This window comes from Ascaphus truei, chromosome 3, assembly GCF_040206685.1.
Source record: "Ascaphus truei isolate aAscTru1 chromosome 3, aAscTru1.hap1, whole genome shotgun sequence".
Classification (NCBI taxonomy): Eukaryota; Metazoa; Chordata; class Amphibia; order Anura; family Ascaphidae; genus Ascaphus; species Ascaphus truei.
Genome location: NC_134485.1, coordinates 301536846 through 301554881, shown reverse-complemented (window position 1 = coordinate 301554881; position 18036 = coordinate 301536846). Strand labels below are relative to the sequence as shown.

The 18036-nt window shown below is 42.6% G+C and overlaps 1 protein-coding gene across 1 annotated transcript in view; it reads left to right on the top strand.

Moving 5' to 3' along the window:
- The first annotated feature begins 3248 nt into the window (after positions 1-3248).
- TDRD3 (tudor domain containing 3) overlaps positions 3249-18036 on the top strand; it is a 277196-nt gene continuing 262408 nt past the window's right edge. The window contains exon 1 of the mRNA XM_075591037.1: positions 3249-3492. Coding sequence (XP_075447152.1) covers positions 3449-3492 — 44 coding nt within the window. The 5' untranslated portion in view covers positions 3249-3448. The remainder of the gene's footprint in view (positions 3493-18036) is intronic.

The window sequence follows — 18036 nt, the reverse complement described above, 5'->3', positions numbered from 1 at the left end:
ATTGTCGAAGGTGTATTCGCTGTTTACAAAGAAAGACACTACCCACCAGGGCGGCTCCTATGGCACATTTGAAAAGCTCGGGTCCCATGGATTTGGTGTGTATGGATTTTCTCTGTATCGAGCCCGACAATCGGGGAGTTAGTAATGTTCTAGTGATCACTGACCACTACACTAGGTATGCCCAAGCGTTCCCTACGAAAGACCAGAAGGCCGTAACGGTAGCCCGAGTACTATGGGAGAAATATTTCATTCACTATGGGTTGCCGAATCGTCTTCACTCTGATCAGGGCAGAGACTTTGAGAGTACACTGATACGGGAGTTGCTCACACTACTGAACATTGCCAAGTTGCGTACTACCCCGTATCACCCCAAAGGGGATGCTTTGCCTGAACGGTTCAATCGCACTTTGTTAGATATGTTAGGAACTCTGACGAGCCCGCAAAAGACGGAGTGGAGTAAACACGTCGAGGCATTGGTACATGCGTATAATTGTACCCGACATGAGTCCACTGGGTATACCCCGTATTTTTTGATGTTCGGAAGAGAAGCCCGGTTACCGGTGGATGTGCGCCTGCGGATATCTACCGATGGGGTATCCAATAGGACGCATTTCCGATATGTCCAGCGACTAAGGGACAGTTTACAGTTGGCCTATAAATTGGCTGAACGGACGACTGCGCAACTGAATGCGGGAAATAAAAGGCGCTACGATAACAAAGTACGTCATAAGGAAATTCACCCCGGAGATGCGGTCCTCTTACGCAACTTAGGTGTTCCTGGGAAGCATAAATTGGCAGACCGGTGGCGGGAGGGTGTGTATGAGGTGGAGTCACAAATGCCTGGTCTTCCTGTGTACCGGATCAAGGATTCTGAAGGCCGCATAAAAGTGTGGCATAGGAATCATCTGCTTCCCATACCTCGAGTAGGGACGGATGAATTGGAAGTCCCAGCCACGCCCATAGATGGAGGAGTTGAACACACAGAGGATGGCCCAGAGACTGTAAAAATTGCCACCTCTGAGGATCCAATGGAAGGAACCTCTCAAAGGGGCCTTCCGGCCGCGGAGGCATCTCCCGAAGGAGCCACAGGTAAAGAGCCTCTAGGGCCGGACATTGACTCTTTGACTCCGGCGAGTCAGCCCCTAGATCCTCAAAGTCCATGTTTCACACCCCAAAGAGACAGTACTAATGTTGGAAACCCCTCAAGGGTAGAGATGGAAGCACAAATTGAGACTGGATACTCTGCAGAAGAAGCAGAGGAGAATCAACCCCGACGAAGTCAAAGAGCCTGTCAGCCTCCCATGCGAATGGCATATGATCAATTTGGGGCACCCCATTATGAGGCTCAGCAGTGGGCTCGGCATAGGATGCAAGCTATGATGGTACTGATTAACGGAATGTTTAACCTGATCTAGGACTGAGAGGGTTGTGTAAATAGTTAGATATATATGTGGTTTATGTAGTCCAGCGGGGACGTTGGATTCTGGAGAGGGGAGAATGTAAGGATGTGCATATATATCTAAAGGTTCCGCGCTGTCAATCACAAAGGCAGCGCCATATTAGTCATTCTGTCAGCAAGGTCACTGTGTACAAGTTGGGCTGCGCATGCGCGAGAGAAGCGCGCGAAGGGTAACCAATCTGTGGAGACTTTGGGGGTTTGAACTCTGAACTCCGAACTGCGAGAGAGTCAGCTGAGGCTGAGAACCAATCGGGTGCGAGACTCTGTATAGAGGAACCGGATGCGTGTGGGCGGTGGGACAGAAACGGGAGGGAGGTGAAGGAGGAGGTTGGCGGAACCTCGTGTGCGCGAGCGGAGGGTCAGAGACCCGTCCGCTTAGGTAAAAGGTATTCCCCCGGCCCGAGGAGTATTCCCCTGTCACCGTAGGGTGCTGTTTTGTAAGGACGGCCTTAGTTGGTACGGACATTTCCCATTAGTGTGATTTGACTGCGGAGCTGCGGCCGCCATCTTGGATTGGATACAGACGGCGCTGCAGCAAGGAGTGACGGCGAAAGGCTGGAGCAACGCTAGGACCCTGCGTGGAGTGTGATGGTCATCGCAGTGACCGGAAGGTATCATTGTTTATAAGTGCACCTACACCGGTCACCAGGCGCTGATCCCGCCTCCCACTAACTAATTGGGCCAACTGTGCAAATCCTATGGTACCATACCTATACTGGTTATAAGACATACTCCTAGGGAGAGTGGCAGAGCCACCTATGTACAGGACATTATCCCTAATAAGGTGTGGCCGAGCCACGGTGTGTGTGTGTAATGTTATATGTTTATTCTGCAGATCATTTGTTCTTTATGCATGATATATAAAAGGTTGCTGTTGCATAATGCTGTTGTGATGTTCTTGCTCAGGGTATAATCTCTATCATGGGGATCCTGGGCAAGTGGAGGCGCTGAACCGCGATTAATAAAGGTATGACCCCAGGCTCCCAAATAGCGGAGGCTCAGAGCTCCTGAGGACACAGGTACATGCACCACAGTAGTTCCTTATTGCAGGCGTTCACAAAAAGGGCTACACTTAAAAAAAAAATTCAATTTTAAACAAATTATGTGTTTTTTTTTAGAATCTTTACCTAACAGATTTTTGGCAAAAGTACTTGTACTCTCAGATCTACAGGTAAATTATATTAAGTGTGTTCTTTGCTTGTTAAATACTGATAATGCAATTAGCCACAGTTGAACATAAATAACCAACGCATGACATGAATTCAGCAGAGCTGAACAAAAGGAAAACATGTTTTTCTCAGGATAAGAAAAAGTTAAATGATGACTTTAAGGGCGATTGCATTTTTTTTTACCCACTACATGGTCCTTTCCTTTAACATATACCCACATCCTCTCCCTACATGTCCTACACTGTGTGGGTGACTTGGAGGTGGCCGGCTCCCCACAGCCTCCTGTCCCTCAAACCAGGGTCTGATTAATGCACTATAACCTAAGTCCTGCAGCGGACCTGGGCTCAGGGAGAAGAAATAGTGCTATGGCCTATGTACTGATATTGTACAATATGGATATGTCACTGTATAAAACATTCAGAGATGGCCAGCGCTGTTATGCATTGTAGTGAAGGGGGAGGCGCTTGCTGCAAGCGCAGCATCCGCTCTTGACTTTCCTCTCCCTTGTCATGTTGCCCTCAGCTATCATGGCGACGCTGCCCTCAGTGATGTCATAGGCTCGCGCGGCTGCGGCCGCCGCCCCCCGGCCGTGCGTCACTGGTCCGCGCTTATTGCATGTGCGGCGTCCGGGGCGGATTTTAATTTCATCGTCTAGTTCCTCCCGTGTCATAAACACGCGACTCTCGCGCTGCCTGATGAGGTGTCACCGAACCCGGACACCCGTTAATGAACTAATTAGCAGATTAATTAACATAGAGTAGTTGCTGAGTCCCGTGTGTAGTTGGTAGGAAGTTGGTGGGTGTCGGAGCCGGCAGCGGACATGGCAGATGTGACAAGTTTATCCCTGTGGCAGGAGGAGGGATGGTAAGAGGAGACCCGGCCACACACACACACACACACACACACACACACACACACACACACACACACACACACACACACACACACACACACACACACACACACACACACACACACACACACCCTACACCCTACACACACACACACACACACACACACACACACCCTACACACACACACACACACACACACCCTACACACACACCCTACACACACACCCTACACACACACCCTACACACACACCCTACACACACACCCTACACACCCTACACACACACACACACACCCTACACACACACCCTACACACCCTACACACACACACACACACACACACACACACACACACACACACACACACACACACACACACACACACACACAACCTACACACACACACACACACACACACACACAACCTACACACACACACACACACACACACAACCTACACACACACACACACACACACAACCTACACACACACACACACACACACAACCTACACACACACACACACACACACACACACACAACCTACACACACACACACACACACACACACACACACACAACCTACACACACACTACACGCACGCACACACACTACACGCACGCACACTACACGCACGCACACATGTGGGAAATAGATGGGCAAGTGTGTGATGAAACACAGCCATATGGAAGAAGACAGAGATGTGTGGCACAAGCACACAAACGTATGGGAAGATGGACAGGAGTGTGCCAAAGTCAGTCATGTGTGGCACATGCACACAGATAATACATGGGATACAAGAGTGACACAAGCACACTGACATATTAGAAGCTATACAAGGGTGTGTGATGCCAGCACACTGTTACATAGTAGGTTAGGTTTAAAAAAAAAAAAAAAAAAAAAAAACCTAACATCAACCTATGTTAAATTTAGATGACAGATACTTATCCTATATCTGTACTTGCAGTATATTGATCCAGATGAAGGGAAACAAAAGACCCCAGTGACGTATCATCCAATGATGTCTCATAAGGGGAAAAATAATTCCTTCCTGACTCCATATATTGGCAATCGAATTACTCCCTGGATCAACATCCTTCCCATGTTTTACTTATTTGTTATATCCCTCTATAACTTTCCTTTCTAAAAAAATATGTCCAATTTTTTTTTAAGATATGTACTGTATCTGCCATCTGTTTCCATGTAGAATGAATTCCACATTTTAACTGCCCTTACTTGAAATAACCCTTTCCTTTTGTTGCTGGTGAAAAATTCCTTCCCTCCAACCTTAAGGGATTTTCCTGTGTTGTTTGTTCTGCCCTTGGGATTAATAGTTCTTTTGAAATATAATACATACAAGAATGTGAAACGAGCGCACACGTGTGTGTGTGTGTATACACACACACACTTGTGACTCAAGCACTCAGGCATATTATATCTCCAGAACAAAAGCAGAATGGGGGGGGGGGGGTGCAGACAGTGTAAAATCCTTTATATAGAAAATTAAGACAAGTTAAAAAGCATGCACTCACAAAATATAAAAAGTATATTGTCGCCTGTGTTTGAGAGACCAGAGTCTCTCTGCCTCCATGGGTGATCAGCTGTATTCCTCCTGTGTAGTCTCTGGCGCTTGGGAGCCGGACCACTGAAGCCTGTATGGTCTGCTGGAAACGCAGACGTCCTCCGAAAAATTCAGGCTCCAGCGGTCTGTCTGTAGAGTGCCAGAAACTACACAGGAGAGGAGTACAGCTGATCACCCATGGAGACAGAGAGTGAGTCTTGGGTCTCTCAAACACAATTGACTGTATATTTTGTGAGTGCATTATTTTTAACTTGTCTGAATGTTCTATATAACGTATTTTAAGCTATATCTGTGCCCCCAATTTTGTTTTTTGAGGTCCACATCTGAAGAAGAGTGGTCATCCTTGCATCTGGGGCAGCACACATAGACTTTCTTTCATTTATTGTGGGGCAGTGAATGTTCTTATACTTGCCATCTATTTTGTTTGAATCCCACTTATTGCACTCTCCTTGTGTTAATACAATTAGAATTCGCTTTGCTTCACACTTACCATTTTTGTATTTGCTACTGGTTTTGCTCTTAAGGGACACCTGCTATCAGTGGTTGTCTTATCATCATCATTATTGCTATCGATTGCCTATATTGAATTTTCCTATCTTATCCCAACACCTTTAGTGATGGGGATATATACCTACAGTTATCTCTGACCCAGTGCACCCCACTGTACAGCAGTGTAATTTTGTCTCCTATATTATAATATGTATGTGTGACACAAGTACACAGGTACAGAAATGTGATGCAAGGTTGCAGGCACGTTCCATTTAGTGCAGTTTACCATTTAAAGCGGGTAATAGGTCTATGGAATTTGGCCTAAATTATTTTGTTTATAATGTAATTTCTGACAAACGAACTGATGGAATTATTTAGAGATACATTACCTATCCCCCTGGCTTCTGCTTCCTTTGTGCCAGCACTCATCTGTCATTGTCTGCTGCCATGTAAAACAGCAGGTGGAAGATCACAGAATACAGCTGTGTACCCCCAAAAGTTTATCAGCCATAAGTGTTATTGTGTTACATGCTGCAGTTATATATAGATATAGATATAGATAAAGATATATATGATATATATATATATTTTAATGTTGTGCTTTTTGTTCTTCATGTAATGTAAGAGTTGTGAGAGCCAAAGTATGTGCTGTATAAGCAACCATGACTTATAAATATGTCCTGTTTTTGATTCCCCCCCCTACCATTAATTGAATTTCATGAGAATTCCTCATCTATTTTTTGAGGTGAAACTTCTTACCTGGTACATTCAAAAACTACATTGGTACAAATCTCCATCATGTAGACAAAATTGTAGCGGAAGTGATTGTGCAGGAAGGGGCTGCACATGAGCAGCAACAGGGCTGCCAAAGTGCCCACCAGTGGCCAAGCATGCAAACACTGACTTGTCTGCTTTGGCAACAAACAAGTTGTGCTTCCGCATCAGTATTCTGGCCCTCACTCGCATGCACATAAGCAGTTCTCAGTCCCTGACATATGCGCAGCTGCGTACATTTGTTACGCATGCGCAGTAACTCAGAAAAATTACACGCATGTGCATATGTTGTCTATGCTTTTCACACAACTATTGTACACCATGCAGCACATGCGCATTGACAGACATTCACTCAATGTATCCTATACATGCCAAAACCGGAGCTTTCAACTCGCACATGCACAGTACCATACATAGGCATAGTACATGTGCAAATACAAACACAAGAAAACCAGCATGTATAGCCTGTCACAGGCCGAGGCCAGGCTGGGAGCGAGCACGCTCTCGTAAAGCACGCTGCCGTGAGAGCAGGGGCGATTTGTGTTCAGTGTAGTTGCGTGCGCAGGGGTTGTGTGCACATGATGTCATGGGAGCGGTTTGCCCTCATTACCTGAACCGCGCATGTGACCAGAGCAAGCGCTACAAATTAAAAATCATTTCTCTCGAGCGCTCACGGGCACATGCACACTGGTCAAACACATTGTTGCAATGTGTTAGATCGCGTGCTCGCACTCAGCCTGGATGAGCCCTTAGACTTAGAGGTTGCTGTCACGGTAGACCAAGCTTATTAACACTTTAATTACCGGGATCATTGATTGAGAAGAGCAGAGAGATAAAATAAATTGCATTTTTTCACATAAGGAACGTACACAACTAATGTTACACAAATTGCAGGAAAAAGACACACTTACTTTGGAAACTGGGATAACAAAACTAATCTTTCTTAGTTGCAAACACACAGCAAAATAATCCCGGCCACTTTTCATTCCCTTAGCCTCTTGCTGTTGGAATCTGGTCACTTATCCTCTGAGAAATTTAGATGATTTACTCAGAGCTGGAACGTCTCAAATGGGACTGAATCTCCGGTGAATCACACAAGATGGACCTGATCGAACTCTGATGGAACTCAGATGGACCTAACTATCTGACTGACTGCACCAACTTTTAAAAACTCCAAATGTCCTATCTCCGTAATGTACAGCCAATCTCTGGCGTGGGAACCAAACCTCCCACCTATGGGCATGCTCCGCCAGTACTTCAGGTAGCCTGGTAGAAGCTTCAATGTATGCTGCGAGCATGTGCCAACTTTTCATTTCAGCTGCTTAGTATATCTAGCCAAGCCTACTTCCCTGGAGACATAATGCCTCCCTGTCATAAATCAGTGGTGAGATTGACAGTCTTACCCCAGGGTAAAACTCCTTCCCCAAAGGATGTTTAAAAATGGCTTTTCATATCTAAATGTAATCATAACTTCAGTTCTGTAATACTTCCTGACACGTGAGGCATATTAATACATTCCGGCACGCATGCGCGGTCCCAATAATACTAAATATAACCGGGTCATCCTAAAATGAAGGGAAATATTAATCTGTCTCTTAGGACTTGCTAGACCTCACGTGTCTGTAACCATCATGTATGACTTGGTCCCACCGATACACCCATGTAATTTTTCTCATTTCGCAGAGGACGTCTCATGATATTCTCATATTTAATAAGGTCACTCAGGTTGATCTCTTCTGTAGCCACGCCCCTGGCCATATCCACATAGCATCCTGCTTCCTTAATGAGTGCCACTCAGTCTTCCTCACTCCTGCCTGTGAACAAAAGGTTTAACACCTCTAGAACAAATGTCCCTTTTGAAGAGAGGACACAGCCTTTCCTGTTAGCACAACAGATCGCACCTCTGGGACAAACGTCTCTTTCATCCATTATCCATTAGCCCCCCACTGTTTTTAAAAAATTTTTTTTTGCAGGACTAAAGATCCTGTCTTTTTTTAAAGCATACAGGTTAACCATGTCTTAAAACACTGTTGCTTAAAAAATATACTGGCTTCAATAACCTATACTTTTCTACAATTCTGTATTAACATGCACTAAGTCTGTTGGGATGAGAGTGAAAACCTTAACTGTTGCTACACTTTAAAACCTAACTTACACAGTTTTATTCTAATATGAATTAAACATTTTCCTTATCCCCCAATAAACTCTTCACTTTATCACCTAGCTGGCGTTATTCCCTGAACCCCTAAACTAGGTTCAGGATACCTGGGCATGTATGTGGGTACCTCTGCTATACTGGGGAGCCCCTGCTATACTAATGACTCTGTGTATACCTGCAGATATCTTTTTAACCCCATTTGCCTTGTGCAGATATCTTTAATGTCGCAAAATCAGTATACAGTTGCAGTAATACATTTTTGACATCTGGGTCCCAGAGCTGACACTCTAAGACCCTAACACATGTGTCAGGGTTAAACAAGTGAGCTTTATTATAAGCCTGGTTAACCCCTTTCCTGCCACAGTCGCGCATGCACGGACCACCCAGAAGGTCAAAACACCCCAAGCCACAACAACTCCTGCCCTCATGACCCTGGATGTAACTACAGTTGTACCTCAGCACAGACTCAACACAAAGCACAAACATGACAACCTGGGCCTGTATCTACACCATTTAAATGATAAGATATTTATTACTGTCACATATAGTAGCACTACACTGCTGGCATTCACTTCCACAACACTGGAGACCTGTATAAGCAGTTTCTGCTACCTCGTACGTCACTTTCTGCTCCAGCATTATCCTAAGGCTGCTATTGAAAGCCTTACAAATTGACATAAACTACAGTATTTATTGTTGTGTAACATAAATATCACATAAATATAAAACTCACACGCTATTCATACTTTTTAAAAATAAAACACACAGTACCAGTGCTTTTCATAATCCAACGTAAAACACTCAAAATATTTTTATAATCAACCCTGCCACATTGACTGTAATTTTTTTTATCCAAACCTCACAAAGTACTGATAGTGTTATGTACACGCCCACCACAGTAGCAGTGCTGTAGTACCCTAAACTACATCACTTAGGCTGTGTCCATAGGACTGCAGCCGTGCGGAGGCTGAGGGAAAGCGGGTGCTTTCCCTGGCCTTGGTCCGCGCGCCGCCCAGGGTTTTTTTTTTAGCATTACTATGTTTAAAATGGTAAAAGAACACTGTAAGACTTGTAAAAAAAACTGAGGTCTGTAGTTTTGTTTAGGAGGTAGCCATCTTTGATTTGTTATGTGCTTTATTACATCAGCATATTTAAGTCTATTGAGATTGATTGCTAACCCTGTGAATTCTCCTTGCAACATGACACCACAAACGTACTGTTCCCTTACTATTGCCACTAAAAGTACTTGGTAAAGAGGATGGGAGAGGTTTGTGCTTTAAAAAGGATTAATCAGATGGATTAGCAGGGAATCTTTACACATTTCCGCTTCCCAGTGTTACAAATGATATCACAAGTGAAATCTTCTCTGAACAGTTGTACTTAATGCAGCGTCGACATCGAGGAAACATTAATTTTAGATGACCTTGTAAGGTATTTAGTGTGGAATTAACTATAGATGTGGCTTCATGTACACAGGGGAGCCCAATAAGAGTACTACACAGCTCACCCATTCTTTCTGTGTTTTTCCCCTTTTTGTTCAGAAACATGTTTATTTAATCTGAAAGAAAGCTTCATTGGATCGTGTAGTTTTTTTATTTGTACAATTCCCCATTAATGGATATTACGTTCTGAGCCCCACTTATTAGCATATGATGAAGTTGCAGTAAAGACCCCCTGTTCAGTATGCTGGGAATCAATCTTACCATTGCTATGGAAGATTTCAACTCGATTAATTCCCAGAATATTGCATTACTATTTTTCATAGTTCTTTTATACGTGAAGATAAATGTAATGGCTTTAGACTAAATGTCTGAGTGCAAAAAAGCACAATAACAAATCTGATTGATTACACAGTACAGTAGTTTCCTTAGTTCCTAGGTAGGGACTGATGGGTTACTGAAAAACCCAAACCTTGTAGCGGTTATTAAAGTTGCAATGATCAATGCAAACATTTACATCGTTTGTGAGGGGGGATTTAGAAAAAAAATGAGCTGTTTGTGTGACATGCAAGAAATGGCTCAAGATGAATACTTCTCTAAAACACAATTATGTTTCACATTGAAGTATGTGATCTGGGTGAGAAACTTAAATCGATCTGGGAAAAAAAACAGGGGCAATAATGAATTGTTGTGTTGAGATGCTCCTGTACATGAGACACAGATACAGAGCTTAATGTTGGATCCGGAGCTTGGAAGTTTTACTACCGTACTTTATATTGTTTAGCAAGTCCTTTGTCATGTTGCTTCCTGCTTACAGTCTTTGCAAATTGATAACATCAATGTGCTGTTCTAAAATATTGTGATTGGTTTAGTCCACAGAGCTTTACAGACCCTAAACCAGAGCTGCCTGCTGACACACCATCCAGCGCTTTAAGTCTCAACATGCTGTTGTCACATTAATCATTAGAATTGATTTTCATTTGATACATTCAATATTGATGATTAATGTGACTAATGACTGGGAAGAAATCCTGATGAAGCTCTCATCAGTTCACATAAACGTGCTGGACATAGAGGGGCTATTTTTGTGTGTGTGCTTGCTCTCCAGTATTAACTGGCATTAAAGAGGCAATCCAAGCAGCTTTTAAAAATAAATATAGGGAACATTTGATTACCTTTTTGTTGAAAACTAATTACCTAAGCTGCCAATCGATTTTTGGTTCTCCCGTGACTACAAAATCCTCTTTCCCAGGGTTCACTAAATGGCTGCCTTTCAGTTTAAAATCAATCCTTCAATCAGTGTAAGGTTGCGCTTACAGCGACAACGTCGCCCGAAAACAAATGTATTGCCGCCGTCCCGTGCGCTTATAGTAAGCGCGACACGAGATTTGGAAGCCGGTCAAATTTGATTTTTTAGGGGCTGTCGGCACATGTGACAGCCTCTGAACCAATCAATGACCTGGTCGCCCGCGACATCGCCACAAAGCGAATTACAACTTTCGCTAGCACCAACGGGTGATGTCACCAGTTGCGTCGCTGTCGCACGCACTATAAGCACGGCCTAACTCTGCAGCTACAATGTATTCTTATATTACTAAGGTAACAAGCTATTGTTACCGTTTACAGCTCTAACTGCTGGGAATATTGCACCTAATTATCACAAAATGTGTTACAAAGATCTTGCTGCGGGGGGGAGAGCTGAAACTTGCTATAGAAATCAAAACATACTCCGTATATAAAAGAAGGTAGTACGTGATCTAATACTACAGAACTGATTTAATTAAACACACATGTAGGATATTGCTTGGATTGCTCCTTTAAGGCTATGTAAAATAATACTTTATGATGCAAGTAAATGAACACTGCGCTCAGTGAAATGCATATGCTGAAAATAGTGTTTTTAAAAAGTTCCCTTTGAACTGTACTATGAGTACATAAATATGACTTTTTTGTTAATTGCGGTCACTATTAATGTTACTGTTGACACAACCATGAATGTATATGCTTTGGAAACTGATCGCCCACCTGCTATTTTCCATGGAGCAGACAAGATGGGGAGAGATTTTGTTCTCTCACAAATGAGCAGTGATCAGAAGCCAGAGGGATAAATAATGTATCTCCTTATAATTCCACTAGTGTTGGTGTCAGAAATGATATTGTAAACCCAAAATTATTTTTAATCTAAATTCCAAAGACCCTTTTACCTGCATATAGCCGCTTTAGGTGATAAATTGCTATAAATTCATCATGCCTGCAACTTTGTCATATTTCTGTACCTCTTTCTATAAAACTGCTTGTTCGTGTCACACTTAACTTTTATAGCTCCAATATGACTGTGCTTGTCACATTACGCCTTCAAGGACTGGTGCTGAGCGCCCCTGGTGTACACAGACCTCTTTAGATGCTTGCGGTAACAACAACCATAATAGGGAGGTTCTGAATTTGATACACAAGTTTAGTATTTTGTAAGCTTTGGTCCGAAATTGGCTTTGTGGTTTACTGTATGATCTGGTATCAGAGAATGTTTGCATGATAGAGTGCACCTATACTACTTGTGTCAGTGGTGTCCATGTCCTCTACTGTCGGGATTGCAAATGGTTTCTCCCTTTTTTTTTTTTTTTTTTTTTTAATAAGATTCTTAAGAATTAAAAACACAACTAATAGCAGTTGCAAAATATTTTTTTTTTTATTGACTTAAAAGCTTATTTGGAAGGGATTATGCATGAAATACTTACTCCTTTTTTTTTCTCTGGATGACTTGTAATATTGCCTATATTTGTTATGTCTTTACATAAGGTGTTTTTTTATTTTTTTGCTTTTTGATGTGTGCTAATACAATGTTATTTTGGCTCTTTCCAGTCTGCAGCAGTGCAATATCAAGCTTAGTATTCCTCTTTGTTATCCTTCATGTTCTCTTACTCTTATTTTCCATCTTTCAATATCCTTTCTGTGCCATTAAACCAGCATTCTTACTCTTCAAATACCTTGACAGTTCATTTCAGCTTCCCTGTTCTTTTGATTTTGCTATCACGCTTTCCACCTTTAAGATATTGTTCTTTCCATCTGCTAAAAGTCCCACGTCAGTCACTTTCATCCCACGTGGCTTGATTTTAAACATGATGAGCACAATTGCTTGGTTTAAAAAAAACAAACAAACAAAAAAAAAACTCGCTTGTTAAATGCATCAAAACACGGCGCTAAAAGCCTGTGCGCGTCCTACTGAATTTTTACAGTATCTTGGATGCACTTGTGAGTTATTCTTTCAAAGGCTTGGTAAATAAACTAGAAATACAATTTTTACGCTCTGTAAAAGACATGGCTGTGAGGAGAGGCAGCAGTAGGAAGAGCGGCAATGGAAGTAATTGTCAGTCTGGCAGATCTGGTTTGCATAGCTGTATGCAACCACTGCACAGCAAGGCTTTCCAAGACCATTCAATTATCAATGGCCTTCTTTGGATTTGCATCACCCTCTGTGCTCTTGTTAAGCTTTTGAACAAATGTACTTGTGGTGTGAATAAAACAGCAGGGCTGTTTCTTTTAGGAAGCATCAGGGCTCTGGCCTTAGCCGAGCAGAACTAAATTGGGGAGGAATATGGTCCTCTCCCAGTGTTATCAATGAGACGGTAAAGCACAGACCTTTTCACTCATGCATCCTTTCTTATTGCTTAAAAGAAACATTTATTCAGACTGTTGGTGGTATACATTTCCTTTTGATCAATCAGATCACATTTAGTGTAGGAGGAATATAAAAAATAGCAGCAAATTATTTTGGAACAGTAGACGCCTCTACTATTTCTAACACTTTTCTGCATGTAAAGTCTGAAGTTTTTTTTTTTCTTTCACTCTTCCACGGTTCCCTTTTTTTTCTCCTGGAACGGAGGTTTCTAGCTTTGTAGCTGGTAGAAAACATGGTCATACAAAGTGTTTGTGTGTACATACATATTTTATGCTAACAGATTTGCATGAACAGGAGCTACTTGGCTACCAAGTTATAGTTACTTCTGTTGGGTCTGTCAATTCTTCAGGCCTCCTCCGCATCAAGAATCTAATTGAATAGTTGTAGTACATGCATTTTGTAAAGTAATGGCATAAGCAATATGCTCTCCATTTGCAGGCCAACATTGCATGCACGTTACAATTACATTATGCAAATGTATTATAATACTTTAGCAGACAGCTGTAGGCCGACTTGCACTGTTTAATGTGTTAACAAGTAATATGTGCTGCTACAATAGTGTTAATCAGTCTTGTTTTGACAGCAACCGCTTTTGAATGACAGATTTACTATCCTATCCTAACCAAGTAAGCGGGAATGGGGGGAGAGTGGATGTTACTCTTTTGAAGGTTGTACCATTTCCTGGACCAAAATGACTTTGTAGAGCCAGTGTAGTATAGCCTTGTCTTGATACCTGAGCAATCACTTCTTGATATTGTGTTGCTATTCACATGTTGGGCCACAGCATTCAGAAGTCATCGCATTAACAAAAGCCATATGCAAAATGTGACTGCCCAGGTGTGTAATAAAATATCATTTACAGCTTATCCCATTATAGAAAAATAATTTAAAACCTTTACAGACCTGTTTAGTAACACATCTTAGGCCTCGGATAAAGTAGGCGAGCGTGACAAAGCCGATCCGAGGACTCGGATCTAGAGGAGGAACGCGATGGGGAGGAGTGCCTTTGAGTGGCTCGTCCTCATTGGCTGAACCGTGCACATGACCTGTCCATCTCGCAACTATGGCTGTCGTCACTGAGGCACGGCAATTTGTTCGCCCGTGGTCACGCTAAGCATGGACACGGCCTTCGACATGATCCATGTAATACATTTTTATTTTTTTTGGTACATGTTCAGCAAAACAACCTATATAGTGGAATTTGTTTAACTGTACATGGACCAGAATGTTGTACAGCAGTGATTCTAGCTATAAGAATGAACTATTTATGATAAATTACGTTTTTAAATGAACAAAAACAATTTAAATCAAAATTGCCAATAGAAACCACTGATAGCTTCTTATATTGTTGCCTTCTTTTGGCCCCTGGAATGAGGTTGACTCTGTCTTGTTCAACTGTATATGTATGTATTATATACGCACGCGCTAATTTGTTAGCAACTTTAATATAATAGATTGAGATTCCAGTGCAGCCTGGACTTCCTCTACACAGTTGACTAGCATTTAGTTGGGAGCTATGCATGTGCTAGAACAGGGGAGACTCAACTCCAGTCTAGAGCCCCCCTCCCAACAGGTCATGAGGATCATTGGGATATCGCAGCTTCAGCACAGGGGTCTATTCTGTTTCAGCACAGGTGGCTTAGTCTTTGGCTGATTGAGCCATCTGTTCCAATGCTGGGATATTCCAGACCTGTTGGGGATGCTTGAGGACTGGAGCTGAGCACCCCCTTGCTAGAGAAAAGTGATTATAAAGTTAGTGATTAAGACTGTTACCAGGCATTTCTTGTAATATATATTTCATATATCCCAATTTTTTTTTTTTTTTTTACATAAAGTATGCAAAATAAGTGATCAATGTAGAAATGGGAATTAAGATATTATTTATAAAGCAAAATGGAGGTGTGAAACTCTGCACCTTTTTAAAATTCTGGTGAAATGAGACAAACATGGTGTAAAGCGGAGCAACTCTTCATTGCTCATGAATGGGCTGGCCTAATATGGATAATAATTCATTGATAGTCTTTATAACTAGATATTATTTTAGGAATTAATGTTGTGCAGTTCTCATTTTGTTTTTTGTTTTTTGACGGCAAAATAATTTATTTTTTGGTGTAATATTCGGTAAGGGATTTTTGGGCGCTTTCAAAACGCCGCCGGGACATTTTTGACGCGATGTCCGCTCCTGCACCCGATAGCCCGCTGTCCGCTGAGCACCCAACCCGCCAAGCCAGGTCTGCCTCTCTGACAGCTCCATGTCCCGACTGCCCTTGTCGAGAGCTGCATGTTTAAATGTCCAACACGAGGCCGCTCCAACGCCCCATCTTTAAATATCCTGCGGGACATTTAAACATGCAGTTTTCGGTGCGGCCGGGCATGGAAGCCCTGGCTTGTCAAGTCCGGGCATGGGAGCGAACATCGCGGTGAAGTGTCCCGGCGGCCAAACGTCCTAGACCGTGTCATTTGTCTTGCAGTGCTATTTATCTGGCAGTATAGCAATACTGTTACTTTTGCATAATTCACTTTGTGTAAGGTCTTTTTACCATCAATTTAATTAACTTTTTAGATTGTGAATTGAATGATACAGGATTGAATTCGAAAGCCTTGGTTTGACATTTAAATTGAAATATGGTCGCAAGTGTTCCCAAATATTGAAATTGCAAAGGAGATCTGCATTTTAATCCATCTATATTCAATATTGTTTCAAAATTAGGTGTTTGATTAGCTGTGCAAATGTTGGCCTCATGGCCTATTTCTGAGGCTCAATATGCAGAGCGCATTAGCAACCATCTGCCGGTGGCAGGCAAAGTGTTTTTTTTTTTTTACCGCAAATACTGACTTGCAACCTCGCGGCCAATAAAGTGTCACAGGGTTCATGTTCAATTTCACAGCATCGCTTCTCGTTCTCCAGCCTTGGACACCTTTACAGAAAGGGCCTCCCCAATTCTTGAGCGGGCAAACCGATGTTTTGTTGATTTCCTAAAGGGCATGGGGGAGATTTTTAGCTTCAATAAGTACATTCTTTCATTATTTGCAGTTTTCTGCTATTATATTTAAAGTTTTAATTTTGTGGGAACAAAGTCAGTAAGACAAAAGTAAATGGATGGGCATAGCTAGGAGGTTTTTGCTAGGTGCTCTTGTCTGTTCTTATCCTTGTGATTTAGAGTTCCCTTACATTTTTATAGTGCATGTACTTAGGCAAAAGAAATGCATGCATCATTGTTACAGAAATGTGAAATATTACTATTGAAAGGAATCATTATAGTAAGTGGTTGAATTAGGTTAGTGGTTTGAAGGTCATACAGGGTGGACCATATGTGGAAGGGCTTGAAATAGAATCAGGAGTGTAAAGGAAGTTGTGTTTTGGCCTACAAGGAAAAAACGTGTATGGAGATTAGACATTAGTGAGAATGCTGGAGGGACAGTCAGGGGATATTGTTGACACCTCCCAGAATGAGGGCAGGGGTTTTAAGGCAGGAAGAATTGGAGAATGGAAGAAAAGTCCTTGTGAAACTGATGGGGCTAAAGGGGTTGCGACTAGTGGGAACAGAAAAAGTTGAAAATATGCCCTTGGCAATGCCCTCTGCATTTAATTATTCACCTAAAAAGTACAGCTAAACCCCGTTATAACGCGCCTCGTTATACCGCGATTCGGTTATAACGCGGTTTTCCCGTGGCTCCCGTTTTTTTTTAAAAAAAAAAAAAAAAAAAAAAAAAATTTTTAAAAAAAAATTTTTTTACATTTTTTTTTTTGCACACTGCACACACTCACTGCACACACACTGCTCATTGCTCACACTGCCACACTGCACACACACTGCACACTGCACACACACTGCTCATTGCTCACACTGACACACTGCACACACTCACTGCACACACACTGCTCATTGCTCACTGCCACACTGCACACACACTGCACACTGCACACACTCACTGCACACACACTGCTCATTGCTCACACTGCCACACTGCACACACACTGCACACTGCACACACACTGCTCATTGCTCACACTGACACACTGCACACACACACTGCTCATTGCTCACTGCCACACTGCACACACACTGCACACTGCACACACACTGCTCATTGCTCACACTGACACACTGCACACACACTGACCACACTCACGCACACTCACACACACTTACGCACACTCACGCACACTTACGCACACTTACAGACACTCACACACACTCACACACACACACACACACACTTACACACACTTAGACACTCACACACACTCACACACACTTACACACACTTAGACACTCACAGACACACACTCACACACACTCACACACACTTACACACTCACAGACACTCACAGACACTCACAGACACTCACAGACACTCACAGACACTCACAGACACTCACAGACACTCACAGACACTCACACACACTCACACACACTCACACACACTCACA